The following is a 25,669-nucleotide window of genomic DNA, read 5'->3' as shown; positions in this document are numbered from 1 at the left end:
TGGGATGTCTGCCCCCTTTGTGTGTTTGTGAGGATGTTAGCTAAGCGCTGCCTGTAAGGGCTGGGGAGAGAGCGAAGAGGGGGACGGAGCAGCGTGTTTTGGGGTCGTTGACGGCTCGTTTTTTGAATTTCCCTCATCACCCGTTTAGTCGGGCTTAATGAATGAACCTTGCCACACAAACAGGCTGATTTGTGGCAATTCTCGCACCGACAGAGAGAGAGGAAGAGGGGAGGGGGGGAGAGCACACCTCGAGCCGGGACTACAAGCACACTACTGTAAGTTTCTAATGTTAGGAGATTGGCTTCGTAATGCTTCAACTTTGCTCTCATACAACGCTTTAACTCAACAGTCCGATTTCACGGTGTGCATTTGAAGTGACCACGGATGCCACGCTGAAGTTCATTGTAAAAATATACCTGGAAATCAACAGCCGATAAATGTCACAGATAATGAAGTTATCCAACTTGTTTGAGCAGGCAGGTGGACAATTAGATGCTGTGTAAATAATAGGAAACGGGCAAGGCTTAGCTACCCTCCGATGCCATTTATTGCTATTATTATTATATATATTTTTCTCTCCAGCACCCACCACCACCACCACTACCCCCTCCCTTCCTGGACACCCCCGGTTCATTCTCCACCAGTCCCACGTCATTTTCCCTCCTCCCTCGCCGACCGAGGAGCAAGGTTTAGGAGGGATTAATTCGACCAGCAAGAAATAAAATTAAAACGCAGGGGAAAATGTCGTGCAGCGAGGATGAGAGGGAAGACTTTGGGACCGCGGACGAGCACTCACTAATTCACGGTAAGCTCGCCTGTTATTTATTTATTTTTTTTAGCCTCCGAAGAAGAAGGTCCATCTCCGTAACTTGAGCTCGCCTTCAACGCGATGCTAATGTTAGCTTCAGCTAGCCGTGAGTAGTCTGCCCGGGCCGTCCGTCACTCGCCATGATAGATTAGTTAGCTAACTTGGCAAGCAAGTGTTTAGAGTTTCTCCTTTTCCTCTTCGGCCCCCTTCTTCTTTCGCGGGTCCCTCCGCGAGCGTGGGCGTGAGCTGTCAAAGTTTCAAACACAGAAAACGGACAAGTTTCAACCTGCGCTTTTGTGGCTTTCGCCTTGTGTGTGTCTGCGTGCGTGCACGGACGTGTGCCAGTCGTGCCAGTGCGCGGTCTCCTGTTTTCTCCCTTCGGCCTGCAGCGGTGGTGCTCCTGTCCGTGTGTGTGTGTGTGTGCGTGTGCATGCACTGTGTCTCTAATGAAAGCGTGTCGCCGGCAGATGAGGACGAGCCGGAGGATGCTGTGTCTGACGTAGAAGAGGTACCAAAGTCCAAGAAGAAGAAGAAAGCCAAGAAGAGCAGCCGAGAGAATAGGAGCAGCAAGCGGCAGAGACCGATCCGAGAGGTGAGTTGCACAAAGTTTAAGCCTGTGACTGAGGGAATCCTCTTTTCTTTTCATTTTTTTAAAGATTGTGACAGATTTGTCTCTGTAAACATTTCTGTCAGCACAACAGATGCTGTTCTGCTCTTGATTTTACTGCACATGCATAAAACAACCAAAAGTAATTCTTTCTGCGAAGTTGTGAAAAAACCTGCATGGATGTAGGGTGTATTTAATACAAAATAGTGTCGATTTTATTTGGAAAAAGTTGACAAGATTCAATAGGAAAGTGCAGCCTAGGTTTAAATAAAGTAGTAAAGTATAATCGCTTGGTAAAATGCAATATGGAAAACAAAATAGCTAAATAAGGCACTCAAAGAAAGGATTTAAGTTTTAATAGGAAAATTAATTAACATACAGGAGCTGAACAAGTAAAAATCTAAACAAAATCAACTTAACTATAGGTGGATGTGTTGCAAACAGTGATTTCATGAGATGGGAAACCAAGACCCAAATACCCTGAAATAAGGGTGTAGCACTTTTATTATAAATTTAAGCAGTTGTGGAGACAGAGTAAGAGAGGCAAGGCTGAAATGGTTAGGATAAGTGCAGAGGAGGGATAGTGAATGTATTGGGAAAAGGATGTTAAAGATGGAGATGGCAGGCAGGAGAAAAAGAGTAAGACCTCAGAGAAGATTCATGGATGCAGTAAAGGAGGGTTTGTTGTGACAGAGGAGGGTAATAGGGAGGGATAGGGTGAGATGGAGGCAGGTGATCCACTGTAGTGGCCCTTAAAGAGAGCAGCTGAACGAAGAAGAGGTCAAATCAATTAATGTATAATGAACCAATTACTAGCAAATGTATAATTTTCCATAGGCCAGGTCAGTGCATTTAAAACACATTGTCTACAATATATATTTAATTACCACTCACATAAAACGGGGAAAACAAATATTAAAATCAGGAAATATTTAGCATTTTTGCTGAAAAATAAATAAAAAGACCCGTTCTGTGTCAACTGAACAATAGATGAAGCAACTGACTGTTTTTGCTTCTTCTGAAATTAGTGATGAGTCATATGTTGACCATAGCAGCGCTGTGAATGACAGCCCAGTGTCTTTTCATTCCCCAAGCCTAATAGAGTGCCAGGACCTTTACAAGAAACAAGACAAAGAAAGATGTAATTTTAGCGTCTAATTTCTGTGTTATACATAAAACCCAGCAGTGTGGTTCTTTATCTTACAGGAGTTGCCAGTCAGCTCCCCAGAGCACCTGCTTGGAGTGGAGGCAGCAGAGAGGGATGCTGATGAGGGAGGTATGCGGTCAGAGAGTGAAGGAAGTGATTATGCACCAGGGAGGAAAAAGAAGAAACGGTCCAGCTCCGCCAAAGACAAGAAGAAGGGAGGTGCGGCGGCAGAGAAAGGAGGCTCGTCCAGCTCAAAGAGCAAACGTAAAGAACCAGAGCCAGAAGATGATGAGGACGATGATGATGATTGCCAGGTAGAGTTTAATTCAGGCCCTCATGCAGACTTTGTTTACTTACTGCAGGGCTGACGTGTGACATTAACCTTCCTCGTTGTCCTTTTCGACTCTCTCCTCCCACCTCAGCCGAAAAGCTCCACCCAGCTGCTGGAAGCCTGGGGTATGAAAGACATTGACCACGTCTTTACTCAGGAAGACTACAGCTCCCTCACCAACTACAAGGCCTTCAGTCAGTTTGTCAGGTGAAGACACCCTCATCATTATTAGGCTTTGACAGTAAAGTCTGCATCTACTCTGTGACTACAGATTTGTGCATAAATATTTATGTAACAGTATAAAAGTTTTGCCCACTTTGTGTTTTTAGGCCATTAATTGCAGCTAAGAACCCCAAAATTGCTGTGTCCAAGATGATGACTTTAATGATGGCCAAGTGGCGTGAATTCAGTACAAACAACCCTCTGAAGGTATTAAATATTGAGGCCTTTTGTTCTTCTGTTATACTATACACTTCTAGAGAGCAGAGGTTCTCACTGTGTGCTTTTGTGTCCCCGCAGGGTTGTGCCACTGCTAATGCAGCCCTGGCAGCTGCCAATGTGGCGACAGCTGTGGAGAACATGGTGGTGGCAGGGACAGAGAGCGGGGCAGATACCGCTCCTGCTACATTGACTCCACCTGTTTCAACTCCTGCTGCTGCTCCAGCGCCTACTGCACCCCCAGCAGCCCCAGCACCTCCTCTCCGCAAGGCCAAGACCAAAGAGGGCAAAGGTAAAATAGGACAGAGTTTATGACTTTATGAAGTGTATACAGAATTAAGATTTTGGCTGTTTTAAATAAATTTATATCTTCTCTTCTCTTGAGGTCCCAATGCTCGTAGGAGGTCGAAGCCCACATCTAAGCCTCCACCGAAACCAAAACCTAAGAAGGTGGCTCCACTCAAAATTAAACTTGGAGGCCTCAACAGCAAGAGGAAGCGCTCCTCTGTGAGTTATTAAAATTGGCACACAGTGACTTTATTTCTGCATATTTAATCACTGGGATCCAAATACTGATGATGTGATGAAATGAAACAAGGTACTCATATCAATCTTTTCCCTTCGCTTGTTGACTTCATTAGAGCGATGAGGACGAACCTGATGTTGACAGCGACTTTGATGATGGGAGCTTCTCAGTGTCAGATGGCTCCAGCCGCAGCAGTCGTCCTAAGAAGAAGCCCAAAAGTGCAAAGAAAAAGAAAAAAGGTTGGAAACATACTGAAATAAAAGTGTGATATTATATCAGCATTTCCATGAAGAAAAGAAATGTGTGTAATGTAGGTGGCTTGTTTAACAAGAGCAAAGTCAAGGCTGAAGTGAAGGCTGATACCTATTTTTTCCTGCTACTTTTCTGTCTTTTCTCAGTCGAGACAGAAGATGGTGACGGCTATGAGACAGACCACCAGGATTACTGTGAGGTGTGTCAGCAGGGAGGAGAGATCATTTTGTGTGACACCTGTCCGAGGGCTTATCACATGGTCTGTCTGGACCCTGACATGGAGAAGGCACCTGAGGGCAAGTGGAGCTGCCCGCACTGTGTGAGTACTGGAACCCTGAATCCTCTGAGAGATGTGCACGGCAGACTGTTAGAGCAAATGCGCCTGATTTTCAAAGTTTGAATCAGGAGGGCAAAAATTGCATGAAACATGGATGTTAAAATATTTTGTGTGGAAGTTGCACTGGCAGCAGGGTTGACTGTAGTGTTCTCCATTTCTCTTTGTCCCTTTCTCCCCCCACCCCAACAACCATTTTGCTCATGTTCCCGTCAATCCTCTCCTGCTCCCCACCACACATCTCACCCATCCTCCATTTCCTCTTCTCGGCCCTCCCCTGCCTGCCTCCCTCCCTTCCTCTGACTGCTCCACACGCACGCAATGCACACCACCCTCCCTCCCCACCCCTCGGCGCTCTTCAATCCCCCCCACGCATACACACACCCCTCCCTTTTTTTCTTTCACTTCGTTCCGCATACCTTCCCTGCCTGTCTGCCCTCACCCCCCAACCCCCCTTCCTCTTCCCCCGCGTGCACACCTCCTCCTTCTGTCTGTAATTCTGCCACCAGGAGAAGGAGGGAATCCAGTGGGAAGCCAGGGATGATCTGTCCGAGGCCGAAGGTGAGGACGATGACGACAGGAGGGATGAAGGGATGGAGGAGGAAGACGACCACCACATTGAGTTCTGCCGTGTGTGTAAGGACGGGGGAGAGCTGCTTTGCTGTGACACCTGCCCCTCCTCCTACCACATCCACTGCCTCAACCCTCCTCTCCCCGAGATCCCCAATGGAGAATGGATCTGCCCCCGCTGCAAGGTGAGCACTGAGCACTGGTGCATACGAGACTGCGCGTGCTCACGTGGGCGTGCATGTGGATTACAAATTCCAAGTTGCACTGGAGATAAAGAGCCTTTTCTCTTGATGTGCATAAGTTTACCCTGCAGCATTTTAGATAACAATTTCCTCTGCCATCCACACTTTCTCACAGTGTCCACCGATGAAGGGAAAAGTGCAGAAGGTTTTAACATGGCGCTGGGGAGAAGCACCAGCCCCTATGCCCGTACCCCGGCCTGCTGATCTGCCTGCTGATGCTCCTGACCCACCACCTCTGGCAGGCCGTAGAGAGAGGGAGTTCTTTGTCAAGTGGTGCAACATGTCGTACTGGCACTGCTCCTGGGTGCAGGAGCTACAGGTACTACCATTGCATCCACCTGTAGATGAGAATGAGGTTTTATTTTTTCCTTTTTGTAACATACTCAGCACATGACACCCCCTTGTTTACTCTCGCCCAGTTGGAGCTGAACTGCCAAGTGATGTTCCGCAACTACCAAAGGAAGACTGACATGGATGAACCGCCGCCTGCTGACTTTGGAGGCGAGGGTGACGATGACAAAAGCACGAAGAGGAAGAACAAAGATCCACTCTTTGTCCACATGGAGGAGGAGTTTAGCCGCTATGGAGTTAAGATGGAGTGGCTGATGATCCACCGCGTCCTTAACCACAGGTAGGATACAAATGAAACAAGAACACTAAGCAGGTTTCGAAGCAAGAAACAATAAAAGTAAGTTAACAAAGTAAATACAGTTTGCTGAGTGGAGACCTCAAACTGAATTAGCATTGCTGTTTTAATGCATGCATATCATTTGTATTCTGTATGCTTTGTGTGTGTGGAGTGTCAGGAAGGAGTTCAGTTCAAAGTAAAACATTAATGTTTAATGAACATTATTCTATAAATACAGCATCACTGTGCACATAAGGTGAAGACGACAGCCGCTCTCGTGCTATACAGTGGGGCAAAAAAGTATTTAGTCAGCCACCGATTGTGCAAGTTCCCCCACTTAAAATGATGACAGAGGTCAGTAATTTGCACCAGAGGTACACTTCAACTGTGAGAGACAGAATGTGAAAAAAAAATCCATGAATCCACATGGTAGGATTTGTAAAGAATTTATTCGTAAATCAGGGTGGAAAATAAGTATTTGGTCACCTCAAACAAGGAAAATCTCTGGCTCTCACAGACCTGTAACGTCTTCTGTAAGAAGCTTTTCTGTCCCCCACTCGTTACCTGTATGAATGGCACCTGTTTGAACTCATCATCTGTATAAAAGACACCTGTCCACAGCCTCAAACAGTCAGACTCCAAACTCCGCCATGGCCAAGACCAAAGAGCTTTCGAAGGACACCAGGAAAAGTATTGTAGACCTGCACCAGACTGGGAAGAGTGAATCTACAATAGGCAAGCAGCTTGGTGTGAAAAAATCAACTGTGGGAGCAATCATCAGAAAATGGAAGACATACAAGACCACTGATAATCTCCCTCGATCTGGGGCTCCACGCAAGATCTCATCCCGTGGGGTCAAAATGATCATGAGAACGGTGAGCAAAGATCCCAGAACCACACGGGGGGACCTGGTGAATGACCTGCAGAGAGCTGGGACCAAAGTAACAAAGGTCACCATCAGTAACACACTACAACGGCAGGGAATCAAATCCCGCAGTGCCAGACGTGTTCCGCTGCTGAAGCCAGTGCATGTCCAGGCCTGTCTGAAGTTTGCCAGAGAGCACATGGATGATACAGCAGAGGATTGGGAGAATGTCATGTGGTCAGATGAAACCAAAGTAGAACTTTTTGGTATAAACTCAACTCGTCGTGTTTGGAGGAAGAAGAATACTGAGTTGCATCCCAAGAACACCATACCTACTGTGAAGCATGGGGGTGGAAACATCATGCTATGGGGCTGTTTTTCTGCCAAGGGGACAGGACGACTGATCCGTGTTAAGGACAGAATGAATGGGGCCATGTATCGTGAGATTTTGAGCCAAAACCTCCTTCCATCAGTGAGAACCTTGAAGATGAAATGAGGCTGGGTCTTCCAACATGACAATGATCCAAAACACACCGCCCGGGCAACAAAGGAGTGGCTCCGTAAGAAGCATTTGAAAGTCCTGGAGTGGCCTAGCCAGTCTCCAGACCTCAACCCCATAGAAAATCTGTGGCGGGAGTTGAAAGTCCGTGTTGCTCGGCGACAGCCCCAAAACATCACTGCTCTCGAGAAGATCTGCATGGAGGAATGGGCCAAAATACCAGCTACTGTGTGTGCAAACCTGGTAAAGACCTATAGTAAACGTTTGACCTCTGTTATTGCCAACAAAGGTTATGTTACAAAGTATTGAGTTGTATTTTTGTTATTGACCAAATACTTATTTTCCACCCTGATTTACGAATAAATTCTTTACAAATCCTACCATGTGGATTCATGGATTTTTTTTTTTCACATTCTGTCTCTCACAGTTGAAGTGTACCTCTGGTGCAAATTACTGACCTCTGTCATCATTTTAAGTGGGGGAACTTGCACAATCGGTGGCTGACTAAATACTTTTTTGCCCCACTGTATGTGCATGCATAACATGGACTCAGAGTAGAACACAATGCCTTTCTCATTTGTTTTTTCTCATGCTGTGTACGGCCTTTGTCTACTTGTGATAACAAACCACAATGACAACACAGTGCACAGTGTCGATTCACAGTGCACAGTTGCTTATGCTTGTGCAGGAGTAATGCTGAATGTTTGTCACTAGGTGTTTGGTTGTTTCTTTGTGGTTATTTTGTCAATAAAGGGTTAGGGTGACAAAGTATCCAAGTTTGGAGTAGTAAGAGGAAATATAAGAGGAAGAGTGAATGAGAGGGATCGATTCCACATATTGAAGTATCTTGAAGCCAGTGTCTTATAATGTCACCTTGTAAAAGAAACACTTTAACAGAAGCATTTAGGTATACCATTTTATCACAACAGAATATCTTCTGTCTGTTTTATCCTGATAGTGTTGATAAAAAGAATAATGTGCATTACCTGATCAAGTGGAGAGATCTGCCATATGATCAGTCCACCTGGGAGAGTGAAGACATGGACATTCCAGAGTATGACCCCTACAAACAGACTTACTGGAATCACAGGTATGCAGTAGTGTACTAAGTGTCAGAAGCTGTTTGCTCAGGTTGTGCAAGGACTGTTGATATCTTAAAGTAGGGTAAGATCAAATAATTGTAAAATTAATTCTACTCCTTTTCTAGGACGTAAATTAGGTGCCATATAGAGATATTTGTGGCAGTTTGATGTCTTTTTTTTCCTGTTTACATTAAAAAACAGTGAATAAATTAGTCAGTCTTACCTTTTTTTTTTCCTACTCTGTGTATCAGAGAGTTGATGATGGGTGAGGAAGGCAGACCTGGCAAGAAGCTGAAAAAGACAGTCAAAGTGAAGAAGGCAGAGCGACCGCCTGCTAATCCAGTTGTAGATGTATGTGCACCAAAATACAACCTTTTTCTTAAATTGCTTTATTCTGATGGATTATTGATGACCGTGTAAAAGCTCGCTCCTCAGATCGGGTCAGCAATTTTATTTTTTCCTTTCCAGCCCACCATCAAGTTTGACCGTCAGCCTGACTATCTGGACAGCACAGGAGGAACTCTGCATCCCTACCAGCTGGAAGGTTTGAACTGGCTCAGGTTTTCTTGGGCTCAAGCCACTGACACAATCCTGGCTGACGAGATGGGTTTGGGCAAGACCGTTCAGACAGCTGTCTTCCTCTACTCATTGTACAAGGAGGTAAGGGGCTGTTTATTTTATAAATATGAATGCATTAAGCTTGTTTTAACAGTTAAAAGTACAACACAGTACCTGATAATATTTGATTTATAAGGCTAATGCTGTACTATTTTATCTTTAGTAAGACTTGTATATGCTAACTGACGCTGTTTTGTCCAGTCTGCCCTCCCCTGTCAGTCAGTGTTAGTGGTTGGGGTTGCAGACATGTGACACACAGTAACTCTGCCCATTAAAGGGGATGAATTCCAAGTAAGGAGCTCGATCCTAAAGGCAGGGCAAGACAAATGCAGTTGTGTAATTTATCTGATATTAAATTATGAATCATCTTTGCATGTTAATGTATTCTAACTCTGTTCTCCATTGGTACAGGGTCACTCCAAAGGCCCCTTCCTTGTCAGCGCTCCTCTGTCCACCATCATTAACTGGGAGAGGGAGTTTGAGATGTGGGCTCCTGACATGTATGTGGTCACCTATATAGGGGATAAAGACAGCAGGGCTGTTATTAGAGAGAATGAGTTCTCCTTTGAGGGAAACGCCATCAGAGGAGGAAAAAAGGCGTCCAAGATGAAGGTAAGTAAAAAAAAACAAACTGCTATTTCAGAGTGTAGTGGCTTTGAAGTACAGTGGAACCCCGACTTATGAAATTAATTCGTTCCCGAGGGTCTTTCGTAAGTCGAAACTTTTCGTAAGTCGAAGCACCCATCACGCCTTTTGAGTGAACGATAGGTTAATTGCTAACTGCAACAACAATACATTGTTCAAGTGGAACAGCGAAGTGCAAGTACAAAAGCCAAGGGGGTTGTCACATGTCAAGTCAAGTCAAGTTTATTTATAGAGCACATTTAAAAACAACCAAGGCTGACCAAAGTGCTGTACAGTAAATACAGATAAAAATACAATAGAACACAATTTCGTAATAACACCTCGCTGATAAAAATAAAATAAAAATATATAAAACAAATAAATTAAACCTTTCTAAAAGCCAATGAAAAGAGGTGAGTTTTAATGATTCGGAAGGCATTGTGGGCATTGTAGGCATTCTGGGATCAGCCAGTCAGAGCCAGCTTTAGTTGCAGCACTTGCAGCTGTAATATTTGTAATCGTTTCCACTTATTTCCCAGTTTTGCAGCTTAACTAAAAAGCACTTTTTTCTGCATATTACAGAAAGACTCACCAGTCAAGTTCCATGTTCTGCTGACATCCTATGAATTGATCACCATTGACCAGGCTGTGCTGGGCTCCATTGAATGGGCATGTCTGGTTGTAGATGAGGCACACAGACTGAAGAACAACCAGTCCAAGGTAACAACAAAGGCTTTTTTTCTTTTCTTTTTCTTTTACAAAAACCAAAGTATGTTGGTGACCCTTCATCACTGGACACACAATGCTGGACATAACAGTTTAGTGGTGTAATTTTCTTGGCTCCAGTGCCCAGGTTTGTACTGTATGTTTTCTGTCTTTCTCTCAGTTCTTCAGAGTGTTGAACAACTACCCGCTGCAACACAAGCTGCTGCTTACAGGCACTCCACTTCAGAACAACCTGGAGGAGCTCTTCCATTTGCTGAACTTTTTAACCCCAGAGAGATTCAAGTCAGTACCTGCACACAGCGCAGGGCTACAGCAGATGTAGCTGTACTGCAGATACAGTGATGACATCCACTGTGATTCATGTGGCTTTTTAATTTTTTTTTTTCATGCAGTAATCTCGAAGGGTTTCTGGAAGAGTTTGCGGACATCGCAAAAGAGGACCAGATCAAGAAGCTCCATGACATGCTGGGACCACACATGCTCAGGAGGCTGAAGGCTGATGTATTTAAACACATGCCTTCAAAGACCGAGCTCATTGTTCGAGTGGAGCTGAGCTCCATGCAAAAGTAAGCAATAAAAAACTTTGCAGTAGCTGCAAATATATGTTTGGAAAAATGAAAAAAGGAAGTTTTTCTTTCCCACTGTCGCCAAGTGCTTGCTCATAAAGGCTCATTGATTGTTGGAGTTTTCTCTGTATTGTTGTAGGGTCTTTACCTTACAATATAAAGCACCTTGAGGTGACAGTTGTTAATTTGGCAGTATATAAATAAAATTAAAATTAATTGAATTAAACATGCCATAGTTTCAAATAATGTGCCCAGAGTATGGCAGAGTTATACCTGTGAGCCTGAAGCTCAGACTTCAAACAGCTCAGACAGTTTTTCTGCTGTCGACAGTGAAAGGGGATATTCCTAATGTTGTGGTCAAAGAAAAGACAAAGCAAAGTTTCCCCTTGTGCTGGTCACAGATTCTGTCTGATGGTTTTGGAAACCCACAAATATTTGCTATGAGTTGGAGGAGAAGGAGTAAATGTAATAAATACTACTGATAGCTGCAATTAGATTGACAGTAACATGTATTCTTTGCAATGTGGAAACAATCCATAGTCTTTGCATAAAACCTTGTATGGAATTGTGCAACAGGCTTGGTTTTTGATTTGAACACATCATAAGATGGTCTCCTCTTAGGCACTAAGCTCAACTCGACATTCATAACTGTCTTCTGTTTGCAAGCGGCAGTCAGTCAGAAGGTGGTTCGGAGGGAAGCTTAAACTGTTTGTTTCATGTAGAGGTTAAAATGAGGGCTTGCAGCAATGCCCAGTATAAGATAGATGAATATTATTTTCAACTGTGAATAATACAAACTTCATATAGAACCATTTGCAGCAACATGAGCATAACATGTCACCCTTGAAGCTTTAATCCTGCTCATGTTTTCCTTTGTTTTATCTTTGCAGTCTATTTTTTCACGCTTCTTTTACTTCTCTTTTTGTACTTCAGGAAATACTACAAGTTCATTTTAACACGTAACTTTGAGGCCCTGAACACTCGTGGAGGAGGAAATCAAGTATCTCTGCTCAATGTTGTGATGGACCTCAAAAAGTGCTGTAACCACCCCTACCTCTTTCCAGCAGCTGCCAATGTATGTTTTTTTATACATTTAGTTTAATTTAGTTTTTTCGTGTTTCTTTTAAACTTGTTTAAGACATCACTTCCTTAATTTCAGGAAGCGCCAAAACTTCCAAATGGCATGTATGAAGGCACTGCCCTGACCAAGTCTTCAGGGAAACTGATGCTGCTCCAGAAGATGATGAGACGGCTGAAAGAAGGAGGCCACAGGGTTTTGGTTTTCTCCCAGATGACTAAAATGCTCGACTTGCTAGAGGACTTCCTGGAGAACGAGGGTTACAAATATGAGAGGATTGATGGAGGAGTCACTGGCAACTTGAGACAGGAGGCCATTGATCGCTTTAATGGTGAGGCGTGTTTAGCTATTTGTCAGTTTTGCCTCTCAGGACAGCAGAGTTCATGTCTGTTTTTCTAATTTTAATTTTGCTCCTCTTTCCAACAGCTCCTGGTGCTCAGCAGTTTGCCTTCCTCCTCTCTACCAGAGCTGGTGGTTTGGGCATTAACCTCGCTTCTGCTGATACTGTTATTATCTATGACTCCGACTGGAATCCCCACAATGACATCCAGGTATGCAAACCACATGACTAACCTCACATCTGCGCCAGTGTGAGCGTTTATTTTGAGGGGTGATTATGCTGTGTTTCATGTGTGCTTCACAGGCCTTCAGCAGAGCTCATCGTATTGGCCAGAACAGGAAAGTGATGATTTATCGCTTTGTTACCAAAGCGTCTGTGGAGGAGAGGATAACACAGGTCTGTGAAAATTAACACCACTTTAGCAAATGTGTTGAATTGCAATGATCACATATTGACTGGTAGCTTGACCTCCACCTTCTTGCTTCCACCAGGTGGCAAAGAAGAAGATGATGCTCACCCACCTGGTGGTGCGACCCGGCCTCGGATCTAAGATGGGCTCCATGTCCAAGCAGGAGCTTGATGACATCCTCAAGTTTGGAACTGAAGAACTGTTTAAAGATGAAATTGGAGATGGTGAGTCAGTGTTGAGCCTCTGACAGATGGCGCACACACACACACACACTGTCCGCTTAGTTTGGTGAGTGGGGCTGATATTAATTTTAGCACTGGGAGCCTCTTTCTCTGTATGTCTGGTTAATCTATCCTATAGTTATGTTGTATCTGCAAAGTCATCTGAAAGCCTACAGAGTCACCTGATGTGATGTACCTGTTCAGTACTCCTGTGCATCTACAGCTATGTTTTCACTGCAGCTTTGAAATTGATCAGTGAGAGAATAACAATGAGCCCCTCAATAGGAATAATAATCATAGGATCGATAAAAGGACTAACAAATGTCAGCAAATTCCTGGAGGATTGCTGAAACTATCCGATTAGACGTAATGGGAATGTGCAAAGAAGTGGAAAAAGTTAAATATGTTTGCCCTTGAAAAAAAACCAGACACAACACAGAGCAAGGACTGAGGAGGGGAAAAAGTCACAGCATTTTATTTAGTTCTGCCAGCTGGCACCGCATATAAGAAGCCGAGACATGACCACAGGTAACTGTCACATAATACTCCACACACAAGCATATATACCAGCATCAATATTGGCCACTTGCGTAGGTTAAGTCATAGAATCTACAGAGATTCACCACAGAAATCTAAATTAGGCCATAGCGTCCACACTGCAGAATGTGGTTTATGCATTGCTCCAGTTGAGTGGTTATATGTCAGTTTACTCTTCAGCTCACAGCTGTTTCATTTTCTAGATCAAGATAGTGCAGAACTTTGCTGGTTTGCAGGTCTCTTATCTGTTATTTTCCACAGTACTTGTTTAAAACTTCCTGTCAGAGATGGGGGTGGGGAGTGGGGTTGATTGGCTTATACAAAAAAATATGAATGACTAGTTTAAACAACTATCCCTGGTGCAGAGTAGTGAAAGCAGCAAAGTTTTATTGGTTAATTATCCAGTCGACTGGTTCTGCGCATCACTAGTTGCATTGTGTGTAAAAGCAAAGAGAAAGAGGTGGAATTATGACTTCTCCACTGGGATGCCAGAGATGTTTTGAGCATTAAATTCAAATTTCTCTTCCTCCTATCCTTCCTTCTTTTTCCACTTATTCTACTTTCAGGGGACAACAAGGAGGATGACAGCAGTGTGATCCACTACGATGATCAGGCAATTGACCGTTTGCTTGACAGGAACCAGGATGCCACAGACGACACTGAGCTCCAGAGCATGAACGAATACCTCAGCTCGTTCAAAGTGGCACAGTATGTGGTGAAAGATGAAGATGATGAGGTACAGTATTAGCATGGCTACAATGTGCGTATATGAGCATATCACTTTACCTATCGGGCTTTAGTTTTTTGTCATTTTTAGAGCATCTTTAGTAGTCAAACTCCAAGTCTACGCACGAACAAACAGTCTTTATGTGCACTGTATTAAAAAAAATGTTTTAAAGGAGGAGGAGGTGGAAAGGGAGGTGATCAAGCAGGAGGAAAGTGTTGATCCAGACTACTGGGAGAAGCTGCTTCGGCACCACTACGAGCAACAGCAGGAGGATCTCGCCCGCAATTTGGGCAAAGGCAAAAGAACTCGAAAGCCAGTCAACTACAATGATGGCTCCCAGGAGGACCGAGGTATAAGACAGGGTACAGAACAATATATAATGCAACCTCTTCTTGTGCGTGTGTGGAGTGCAGTACCAGTGGTGGATTTGTGTTTGTGTGGTGTTGATGTGGTGGTAATATAGTAGCAGCGACAGTGAGATTATGGCATGAAGTTTTGTTTTAGTTTGTGCTCGGGTGTAGAAATGTGGTAGTTGATGTTATTTTTAAATGTTTAGACCAGTTTAAAATCGATTTTTTCAGAAGGATAAGGCCTCTCACTAAGCCAGAAATGTGTCGCCTTCCTTTAGGAGATACGTTCACACAAAATAGGCGGATAGACGGACTCACATTGTAGGTAGTTAAGGCCCCTTTTCTAGATGTAATTTGCTCAGACTAGAAAATGGCACAAAGGGAATATTATTGCAGTACAGCCGTTGGTTTAGCATTAAAACAGTAGGGGGCAGCAGCAGATTGGGCTGGATGCACAGGCAGAGCGTGCGATAGGGCACAGCAAACAACACAACAGCCATTTTCACTCATGTGCTGATAAACATTTCTTAGACGTCACTCAGCTGAGCTGTGTGTGATCGCCCATTAAGTGGAGATTAACCTGCCAGCTCCTGAGTGTAGTCTGTATGATGTCTGATTGCACAGACATGAGAAAATGCATCTGTCACGGACTGTTTGCTTTTTATTCTCCTCATCCATCCGACCAATTTAACCGCAGGGTCCTGGGAGTTGGACTGGAGCCTGTCCCAGCTCTCATAAGAAGAGAGATGGAGTGCAGTCTATCGAAGGGAGATTCTGCTCATAGGGTCAACTTTTTTCTGCAACCTTTATCATTAATTTCCTGTGTGGGGAAAAACAGGCCTCCACTGGTTTTGAACTGACCTCTTTTCTTTTTTTCTGAGTGTAAACGCAGTGTAGACATAGAGGGGGAAGGGGAGATCATGCACATGACTCAGGTCTGCAAAATCTTGATGTTATAGTTTTACATCTTGAAACTTGCAGAAAAACATGCAAACATTAATAAGAGGAGGAAATCAATTATCAGTTGCCTGTATTCCATTCATTCAGTGCTTATTTGCTCTCAAACATTATTCCATTCAGTGAACTCCATTGTCAGAGATCATATATGACAGACAGGGACATTATTAGCTGGAAACAACAAGCCATGGCAATTGTAATAAGTGCAGCTTTCAACAAGGTTCTGTTCAAATATGTTAAGTTTTAATATTAATTATATATATAAAAAAAGTCCATACTATTCATGTAGATTTTGGAGGTCCAGGAAAAGCAATAACATGAACGTGTATTAGGATTTGTTGATAAAATCACCAAAGCTACAGTCCTCTCCCGAACCCTTCTGCTTCACATTTTAAGACCTTATTTTGGGAGAGTGACAATTCTGAAGAAACAAACCTCAAACTGCAAAACACAGAAGCAGTTGAACTAGTTTTGTTTTAATGATCTGTTTTTTTTCCTGTCTCAGCCCCCAAATAAACCAAAACCCAAAGCTGTTAGAGCCACAGTAGGCTTTTCACTTGCATATAGCTGTGTAAACATTAACAACATCAGTGAAGGATCTTTTCTTTTTGTTTATTGCAGCAGTCAAAGCTAATCAGTGGCAGTAATCTAGTAGTTCAAATGCAGTTTTAAAACGGTAACTCCCCCTACTGGTTGAACTCTTACTAACCTGTGATTAAACCTCTGAAAGGAGTTACTTTTATTGTGTACTCGTATGTGTACTTTTATCTCGTTGTTGATCAGTTAGATTCAGACCTGGTGGGGAAGAGTTTTGTCCTTTTTGGTATTTTCTCCTCGCTCATCTCATCATTTCTCTGTGGTCTCTTTAGACTGGCAGGAGGATCAGTCTGATAACCAGTCCGATTACTCGGTGGCCTCAGAGGAGGGCGATGAGGACTTTGATGAACGGACTGAAGGTAAGTTGGTTACAACCGTTGGAGATCTTTCACACTGGGACGTCTGTGCTCTGAGGAGTTTGGCATTAGTCATAAAGATGGAGTTGAGTGAAGTTATTGATCATAACAAGCTGACATGGAGGCGGAGGTTCCTGTTCAGATTATTAACCGATGATAAGAAGTCTTTCCACATCTGAGATACATAATTCACTAACATCCTTCCAACACCCCCGCAGATGTTTATTCAGATTCAGACGAGAGCTATGATATCCTCCTCGACAACCTCAACAACAACTGCCGAAAAAGGAAATGTGACTGCATCATCTGCGTTGAGCGTAGAGAGGCAAAGCAAGGCAGAAAGAAAAAGGAAAGGAAAAAGCATAAGAGAAGGAAACAGGGAAAGAAAATTAAGATCAATGGTTTCCCAGTCCTTTAATCTGCTTTGCAGATTAAATTGTTTGTGTTTATATTAATTGTTTATATAACTGTTCACTTTTATTTATTAAATTTGTATCCGTTAATAAACATGTTGTAAAAAATTTATTTTCCAATTAAAAGGTGCTATAAGGTGTGCATTTATATACCAGTTGTATTTTTCTTACTGTAACTGGAGTTTTATTAAATGATGTGTACTGCCAGATTGCTTTCAGTAGTAAATTTTCTGAAAGCGTTGCGCTTCAAGAAACGTTTATTGTAAAGTGTGGAGAGAGGGCCAGCTTCAGCAGGATCAGAGTGAGCCAATGAGCCGTAAGTGGAAAGTTTAGGATGATAAGTGCACACACGATCATGCATCATGCAAAATTTACTGTTCAACTTTTCGTCCTCATGGCTTCGGTGGAGTTGGCGCTGACTTTCAGGCCTTCAGACAGACTAACTAACCGTGCTTCTTTGCTCATAGCCAATGCCCGCAGGCCAAACCGCAAAGGGCTGAGGAACGACCGGGACAAGCCTCTACCCCCACTGTTGGCCAGGGTTGGTGGGAACATCGAGGTGAGTTTTTGGTTCCTTCCACGAGACAAGAGTGAATGTGCAAGGGAAAAAAATTAACTGCACAGTGGTGGAGGAGTCACATCTTTCTGTTGTCTTTCTATTAAGCTTTTCTTTTACATTTTGACCTCTTACCTGTCAGGTGCTGGGATTCAACGCACGGCAGAGGAAGGCTTTCTTAAATGCAGTGATGCGTTATGGGATGCCTCCCCAAGATGCCTTTACTAACCAGTGGCTGGTCAGAGACCTACGAGGAAAGTCAGAGAAAGAATTCAAGTGAGTCTGATGGGTGTTTTTTATAATTTTCCTACTGTTATGGGTGCAGTCTAATATCAAGGTAAAGTGCTTTTTTTTTTTTTTTTTGTTATGAACCTAATTTTTAGTATCAATCATCTGCTCAAATTTGTAAACTTGTCTACACAGTTAAAGGTTTAAGCTGTTCCGTTAATGACAGTTTTATAAATTGGCCAACTGTCTAAAGTAATTATTGTTAAAACTGGTAACTGAGCCATTAGAACGTGAAGTCTCTTAGTACTAAATACTAGCAGGATAGTTACATTCAGCTTAATTAGCATGTTGTCTCTCTGCAATATAAAATACACCTGGCTCAAATTTATTCAGTATGTCATGCTTTCTTTGCAGGGCCTATGTGTCTCTGTTCATGCGTCACCTTTGTGAGCCGGGGGCCGACGGAGCCGAGACGTTTGCTGACGGCGTCCCTCGGGAGGGTCTGTCAAGACAGCACGTGCTCACTCGCATCGGTGTGATGTCACTCATACGGAAAAAGGTACGGTTCAACAGCTCCAGTAGAAATGGTAAAAATAGTGTCGCCCTGCTTGAGAATGTGGTCTAAATTATCCAAACTCTTAATCATTGAGTCACATGTTGTTTAACAGGTGCAGGAGTTTGAACATGTGAATGGTCAGTGGTCGATGCCCTGGATGGCCGAGTTGGAGGAAAACAAAAGAGCCGCAGCTTTGGCTGCAGGAGAAGACCCAAAGACTCCTTCCACAGGGACTCCTGCAGACACACAGCCCAACACTCCTGTGCCGGGTAAACACACACACTATTTGCACTCACTACTGAGCTTTTTAAACAAATGTTAACATTTTTTTAGACTCAGTACACGATGCATGCATTATAATTAGACTCGGTTTCTGACACTCTGACTACATGTTGTAAGAAGGGGACACTCGTGACGATGAAACGCATTGTCATTTCCTCTGAGCTGTAACCTCATCACCACATACTTCACCTTAGTTTTGAACCAGATGTAATGTGAATTCTATGTTTAAGACTCAACTAACCCTGAAATAACTGTTTGATGTGTAAGAGATATTTTCGTGTTTTGCCCTCAGAAGTAATTATTCAATCAGGTTTGTTTTGACTCCCAGAGATTTTCCAGATTTGCTCCCTCTTGTGGATGCATTTGGAAAGACTACAATGAATAAGTTATAGGCCAAGAAACACACACTTGTTAAGATTAAATGTTAAATAGGAATCCTAATTAGTTGTATACATAACAGATTAAAGCACTCCCCCCATATCTGTAATATCATGTGCTTTCTGTTTTCAGAGGATTTGTCTAAGTCAGAGGACAAGGAAGACACGAAGAAGGAGGGAGAGGATGGCAAAGCTGCTAAGAAGGCAGATGATCCAGAGGTAAATTCTGCTCTCAACTTCTGCTTTCACTTCAGCTATTGCACAGTTTGAAGATATATCTCCTTTTATTTTGTCCATCTCTTGCCTAGATTATTGAAATCCCAGATGAGTCTGAAAAATCCCCCGTTCTGGACAAGAAAGAGGAAGCAGACTCTGCTGCAGAGAAGGAGGACAGAGAGAAGGAGACAGATGGAGTTGAAGGGAAAGAGAAAGAAGCTGAAGACCTGAGCAAAGAGAAAGAGGAGAAGTCTGTGGAGAAGGACGCTTCTGCCGACATCAAGGGTGAAGGTTCAGAGAGCAAGACTGATTTAGTGGAGGGCAGGTCTAGAGGTGAGGCACACGATGATTGTAACATCTGTTTTTAACAGTACAAAAAGCTTTTAAGGCCTTTTAGTCTGCAAAATATCCATTTTTATTCTGGTTTTCTCTTGAAAGTCCTGCTTACTCACATTTAAAGGGACAGTACAGGATATATATATATATATATATATATATATATATATATATATATATATATATATATATATATATACATATATACATACATACACACATACACCTACGTATGTATATGTGTGTGTATATGTGGGTACAACCATATGCACACATATATTGTTAAAGGTAATGCTGAATCTAACTTTTCCTGCTCTCTTGGTTTTGCAGCTGTAATAACGTGAATTTCCCCATCTTATATCATCTTATCTTGTCTTAAACCACGTACAGTATTCTCTGGTTTCTTTCTCACCTTCTCAGTCTTTAACTTTATTTCTCTTCTTTTAGCTGACGAAGGCAAAGATGAGAAAATGGAAGCTGCAGAGGAGAAAAAAGGTTAGCTCTGAGTCAAACACCTACACTCTGTCTTACATTTGAAGCACAGATGACAGCACTGGAACAAACCTTCTCTGCTATTTTTGACCTTTTAAGCTTGAGCTGCGCATTAAAATGTATACTATACAAGATTTCAACTCCTCAGCTGATGAATTCTGGGCCCTTTATTACACATGGATTTTGTTCACACAGCTTTAAGATGTTTAATTTGAATTTTTTTCTTTTTTAGAACAAAAAGAGGAGAAGGACAGTGTGAAACCAGACGAGTCTGGCAAACTGCAGAATGGAGAGAACGCCAAAGACGGAGGAACAGCTGCACCTGTGGTTAATGTCAGTGAAGAGAAGAAGAAAGCCACCAAGCAGAGGTTCATGTTCAACATCGCTGACGGAGGATTCACAGGTGGACACACATGCAGCCGTTCACACTTCTTTCTCTTCTCTTTTCTTCTGTTTCGTTTCTGCCTGTTTTGACCTTCCTGTCTTGCTTTCCAGAGCTTCACTCTCTGTGGCAGAATGAGGAGAGAGCAGCTACCGTCACCAAGAAGACCTTTGAGATTTGGCACCGCCGCCATGACTACTGGCTGCTTGCTGGCATCATACAGTATCCTTTCAGACGGACAATATCTTTAACACACTGTTCTTCAGTCTTCATAGGTGCATAAAGTTGTTGCAGGTTTATAAACAGGGTGACCAAATATCATTTCACATTTACAGACTGTAAATTTCACACTCAGTGAACTGATCACATTAGAGCACAGCTGTCATTAAGCAGCAGGCCGTTTCAGGCTGACCACAGAATTGAATAAAGAGAGGATTTAGCTAATATTGATCCATTAAGATGTGCCTGGATTTATCTCGATATCAATTCTATGAAGTGGTTTGAGTGGTTTCGACCAGTAGCAGCCTCTAGAGCTGAAAAATCAATACACAAGTGCCAAAAATTGGTCAGTGTCTTTAGAGCTACATAGTTGCAGCCTGCTACAGAAACACATAATGCTTTCTTTTGGTTTAAATGTAGGAGCTTAGTTGCTTAAAATGACAAGTGTGCCAGTGTAGACTCTGTAGCTGATAGCTAACTTTAACTGAACTGGACTTCTCCATGTTTGTGCTGTTAATGCCTTTTGGAGCATTTTAGTTAAATTATCTGACAAATAAAATGACTTACCTGTGCTACTATTCTATTTGATCATACAGTTAGCATAGATTTCTTTCACTGGATTGTCCAACTATAGTCACTTATGTCTAAAAAAAACAAAAAAAAACAAAAAAAAGCTTACATGGTGATGTCCAGAAACCAGTGTGTGATTTGAGGCGTTCATCTTCTGGAAATAGCTCTGCTATTAATTGAATGAAGGACAGTGATGCATGTTTAAAGTCTTTCCACCCAAATTGTTACTCTGTTCTAAATGGCATTGACCATCCAGACACACCTGTGTTGTTATTCTTGACTTTGGCGTCTCTCAGACACGGCTACGCTCGGTGGCAGGATGTGCAGAACGACGTGAGGTTTGCCATCCTCAATGAGCCCTTCAAAGGGGAGATGAGCAGAGGCAACTTCCTAGAGATCAAGAACAAGTTTCTGGCCCGCAGGTTCAAGGTGAAACGAGTACACGGTTATCCTTTGAGTTCTCTGTGTGAATGTTTGTCTGCGTGTCATATCTCACTGAGCACGTCTGGTCCACCTGCGTTTCCTGTACAGTTACTCGAGCAGGCGCTCGTGATCGAAGAGCAGCTGCGCAGGGCGGCCTACCTGAACATGACAGAGGACCCGGCTCACCCCTCCATGGCCCTAAACACACGTTTCAGTGAGGTGGAGTGTCTCGCCGAGTCCCACCAGCATCTCAGCAAAGAGTCAATGTCTGGAAACAAGCCTGCCAATGCAGTGCTGCATAAAGGTGAGACACGTTACAAATCAGAAAAGTAAAGCGAAAGTTCTCACTGACTTAAAATCTATATCTGCAACACTGAGAAGTCTCGTGATTAAAACAGTGGGACTGTCAAGGGACATTATTCTGCACATGGTTTCCTTTTACCAAGTAACTGCAGAGTCAGCTGCTTGCAGGTGCTTCTTCACCAAAATGACAGTATATGCACATAATGACATACGTAATTGCAGCTGCCTAGACAACAGTGAACTCACAGTAATTATCCTTCTAATGAAAAGTGTCTCAGTTATAGCAGCAGTAGTTTTCTCCCTCTGTGCCGGCGTTGGGCCAGGGGCTGTTTAACACTAAGACTACTTTTATTAAATAGCATGAAACAATAATGTGACATATTTTATATTTATTAAAAAAAGACCTTGTGGAGCTGATAAAGCATGTGAGTTTAGTGAAAACAGTAATGTTTAAAGATCATTCGAATAGTGAATGAATGATGAAGAATTTGTTTTTTTTCACAATCCAGTGGTGATGAAATGGTGAAAGTAATGTTTTTTTTCTTGTGTTTTGCTTTTGATGCTCTTTTCTGAAATGCCTTTTCTATATTTTTCAATTCTCTGACTATGTTATTTTGAAAAACTGCAGCACAACGATGAGAATAATTGCCTTTACATGTCAGGGTCATGGTGTTTTGAGTTGTTTGACAGTAGACAACTTCAGCTACACACGTTGTTTAAAAACAAAGGAGTGAGCATTGGAAATTTTTGAAGGCAGACATATTGGATATTCTTCAATGCTTTAAAAGTTCTGCTTCAGTTACTTCAGTTACCACAGTACGTTTTCTGAATGAGAAAAGGGCTGTGTAGGTAATGCATTTCAATCTTTAGTAAATATTTGTCCAAAAACTCCATTATATTCCATCATATTTTAACTCATCACCAGTATTCTGTTTCACTTTACATAAACAGACATTTCCGCCATAAACAAAAATTAGCACTGTCCATTAACACTGTTTAAAGGTGTCTAGAGGTAAACTGTCTCAAATTCAGGAAAAAGAGCCTTTTAAACTCACAACTATGGATTCAATGCATCTGTAATGGGCCTGGAACGAGATGAGACACTTTTGCCTCCAAGCTTGATTTCACACAGAGCTCAATATGGGAAATGTGTAAGGTTTATATTTGTCATTATTTTATGAGTGTTGGTGAAATGTTACAAATGGTACTGAAGGAGAGATACTGCGTAACTCTTGTGCTCCATATTTAATTCAGTTCAATTCCATTTTATTTATACAGCGCCAATTCACAACAGTAGTCTCCTCAAGGCGCTTTATATTGTAAGGTAGACCCTACAATAATACATATGGAGAAAAACCCAACAATCATACGACCCCCTATGATCAAGCACTTTGGTGAGAGTGGGAAGGAAAAACTCCCTTTTAACAGGAAGATTCCTGTTAAAGTTTTACAAACCCATCCTTACCGTTTTCTGTCCTCTGCTGCTTTTTGGGATGCCACACTGTTAATTTTAACCAAAAACCAAAATTTGGCTGCTCACCCCTGTTATGCCGATTTCTGTGCTGCATTTCTAGTTCTCAAACAGCTCGAGGAACTGCTGAGCGACATGAAGGCCGACGTCACCCGTCTCCCAGCTACCATCGCCAGGATACCCCCCGTGGCCGTGCGGCTACAAATGTCCGAGAGGAATATCCTCAGCCGATTGGCCAGCCGGGGCCCCGAGGTCACCACTCAGAACCAATCACAGACCGCACAGCAGATGCAGGTGCCGCGCTGACCAATCCCATCGCACATTTCACACTCCCCAAACGAGGCCAGTCGCACACACCTCACCGCCATGTAGCAGAATTCTTCCCCCTCAGCCACCATGTACAGCACAGTCAGGTTAGTACTTCTTCCTCTGCACCCACAACCCATCTCCGGACTCAGAAGAGCATCAGCTGTGCTGCTGGACTTTATTTTGAAAAGACTGGGACTGTAGATGTAGGGCGGAAGCGAATGTAAGAATCAGTTCTCTTTCTTTGCGGCAGACTAGATACAGATGTCTTTCTTCTCCACTGGGAATCAGATTGAACCCCTCTGTCCTGAACACTGAACTGACCTGTCCTTCCAGCAGGATCTAACATGTGTGTGTAACTATATGTATAATGAAGCAGAAGAAGCTTAGACCGGAGGGAAAGCAGCATGTTTGGAGTATACTGGTGCTTTGTGGTAACTTTTGGATTATTCCAGACTTCAAGGGATTTTATTGTGCTTGTTTTCACCTTTAGGAAATTGTGAAATTTTTGTTTGTATGTTTTTTTTAGAAGTCATTTAACTCTAATGTCCTCATCTGTATGTGTGTGCAGAGTGAAGGTGTGTGTGTTTTCTTGTATGCATGTGTGTGTTAAACAGGGCATAGTGGCGTGCATCTCTACTGCAGAATGCCTCGACACTGAGAGGGTGTTCCTGTCACTTTTGTATCAGTCAGTCAGATCTGTTACCTCTTCTTCCGTCCTTCTCAAACTCTTGCCTGGTCCGACTGGTGACCCAGTCGGGGATCAACTCTTTGTGCTCACAAACCCAAACAGCACCTTGACATTCCTAACTGCACCACAGATTTGCTTCATGGGAAGTCTCCTGTAATACAAACTCGCAATAGCTCCCCAGCTTTTTAGGTACATGGGATGGTGTTGAGGTTGATGGCAATCTTAAATTAATTTAATTTCTTACTGTCTATTGTTATGTTGTTTTCCATTATTGAATATTATTATTATGGTTACCACCCTGTTGTTTTTATCATTGCTGTTTGTTTTTATGGACTACAATAAAAAAAAAAAACAACTCAACAGTTTCTTGTTGTTGCCACGTTTTATTTTTAAACTGATTATATAGGTTTGGTTCTCCTTTTTCTTTTCTTGAGCACTGCATTCTTCTGCTTCTGTTTCTAACCATATGAGCGGTGATACTAAAGGGATGGCAAGTTCTATCAGAGAGTGACAACGCCAGACTCTGCGTGGTTTACTGTTAAAATTTATTTAGACACCAGACATTATTCATAGGTTCATTTTTTTTGACACATTGTTGCCTCTGCACCTCTGTATCCTATTCACATTGGTTACACTTCCTAACAGGACAGATTGATTTCCCTGTAGTTTAACTGACTCCGTGTTGTACTGGGATGATCGAGTGCTTCCTTAATTTTTTGAGCAGTGCCTCAGAAGACGCATCTGCATGGATAATGAATATCTATGTTTACATAGAAAATGTAAACATAGATATTTCAATTAAACCGTCAGCTAGACACAAACAAAGGTCTTTAACTCACGGCAAGGGATAAAACGAGTGATTTACTTAAACCTCGGTGAAATAAATAAAGTAACAGTTAATTTATTTCCCATTTAAAGAGACACGGGTAACACTGAAAATGACCTTAAATTACTTTCTTCAGCCATGTGTTCTTTCTAGGGGGGAAAGGGGGCGTGTCCTGTTTGCCAAGGTGCAAGTTGCGTGTACGCACTTATTTTGTCCGCTAAGTAAGAATGTTTATGCACATATTGGCGAATGAGACTACGAGATACCCTCCTGGCTTTTTCCTCTAAGGTCACGACGAGCTTTGTGTCTTTAGTAAAACTAGTTATAAGACAGAAACTAAAGGGACCGTCCTTTTAAAGGAAGTTGGCCATAAATGTTCAGCTGCACTGTCACAAAGTGGCTCAGATGGTCATAGATTATTATTTTCCCATTTGTTGTATGCTCACCTTATTACTAAATTAGGCAGAGCACTCTGAATTGAATCAGGACATAAAGCACGGTCTTTATGTTGCTTTATTGAACACTGTCCATCTTACAACTAGCCACTTAACGGGGCTTCCTTCAGACAACAACATCCGGTTCAAAAG

At 42.6% G+C, this 25,669-nt stretch overlaps 1 protein-coding gene across 3 annotated transcripts; it reads left to right on the top strand.

Moving 5' to 3' along the window:
- Positions 1 to 24,015, top strand: chd4b (chromodomain helicase DNA binding protein 4b). Of its 3 annotated transcripts, XR_014922725.1 has the most exons (41): positions 1 to 275; positions 583 to 805; positions 1,276 to 1,400; positions 2,622 to 2,876; positions 2,985 to 3,100; positions 3,223 to 3,322; positions 3,413 to 3,623; positions 3,717 to 3,838; positions 3,973 to 4,096; positions 4,256 to 4,428; positions 4,953 to 5,198; positions 5,371 to 5,574; positions 5,675 to 5,886; positions 8,206 to 8,337; positions 8,581 to 8,680; positions 8,798 to 8,989; positions 9,359 to 9,559; positions 10,154 to 10,291; positions 10,458 to 10,579; positions 10,690 to 10,863; positions 11,797 to 11,938; positions 12,023 to 12,272; positions 12,368 to 12,492; positions 12,585 to 12,677; positions 12,773 to 12,914; positions 14,015 to 14,184; positions 14,348 to 14,537; positions 16,352 to 16,438; positions 17,316 to 17,407; positions 17,547 to 17,680; positions 18,047 to 18,191; positions 18,301 to 18,457; positions 18,981 to 19,066; positions 19,156 to 19,396; positions 19,847 to 19,894; positions 20,124 to 20,294; positions 20,387 to 20,495; positions 21,359 to 21,491; positions 21,594 to 21,789; positions 23,363 to 23,672; positions 23,770 to 24,015. XR_014922725.1 is itself a non-coding variant. In XM_085471646.1 (40 exons), exons 2-40 carry the CDS (start codon positions 742 to 744, stop codon positions 23,563 to 23,565), a joined length of 5,913 nt encoding a protein of 1,970 aa, XP_085327772.1. In that variant the 5' UTR covers positions 1 to 275; positions 583 to 741; the 3' UTR covers positions 23,566 to 24,015. The 3 variants fall into 3 exon arrangements, 2 of the variants coding, with proteins under 2 accessions (XP_085327772.1, XP_085327770.1); XM_085471646.1 differs by having other exon boundaries at positions 14,348 to 14,525; positions 23,363 to 24,015; XM_085471644.1 differs by having other exon boundaries at positions 23,363 to 24,015.
- Positions 24,016 to 25,669: the final 1,654 nt, after the last annotated feature.

This window comes from Copadichromis virginalis, linkage group LG11 (assembly GCF_057382275.1).
Source record: "Copadichromis virginalis isolate Kocher_CV1m ecotype Utaka linkage group LG11, C_Virginalis_male_GT1.1, whole genome shotgun sequence".
Lineage (NCBI taxonomy): Eukaryota > Metazoa > Chordata > Actinopteri > Cichliformes > Cichlidae > Copadichromis > Copadichromis virginalis.
This window is presented reverse-complemented; position numbering and strand designations above follow the sequence as displayed.

Bases quoted from the DNA above. Each gene is read 5' to 3' on its own strand.
- chd4b (XM_085471644.1), top strand. From the start codon at position 742: ATGTCGTGCAGCGAGGATGAGAGGGAAGACTTTGGGACCGCGGACGAG. The intron at 8,990-9,358 runs GTAAGGGGCTGT...CCATTGGTACAG, and splicing joins TCTACTCATTGTACAAGGAG to GGTCACTCCAAAGGCCCCTT. The intron at 14,185-14,347 runs GTACAGTATTAG...AATGTTTTAAAG, and splicing joins TGAAAGATGAAGATGATGAG to GAGGAGGAGGTGGAAAGGGA.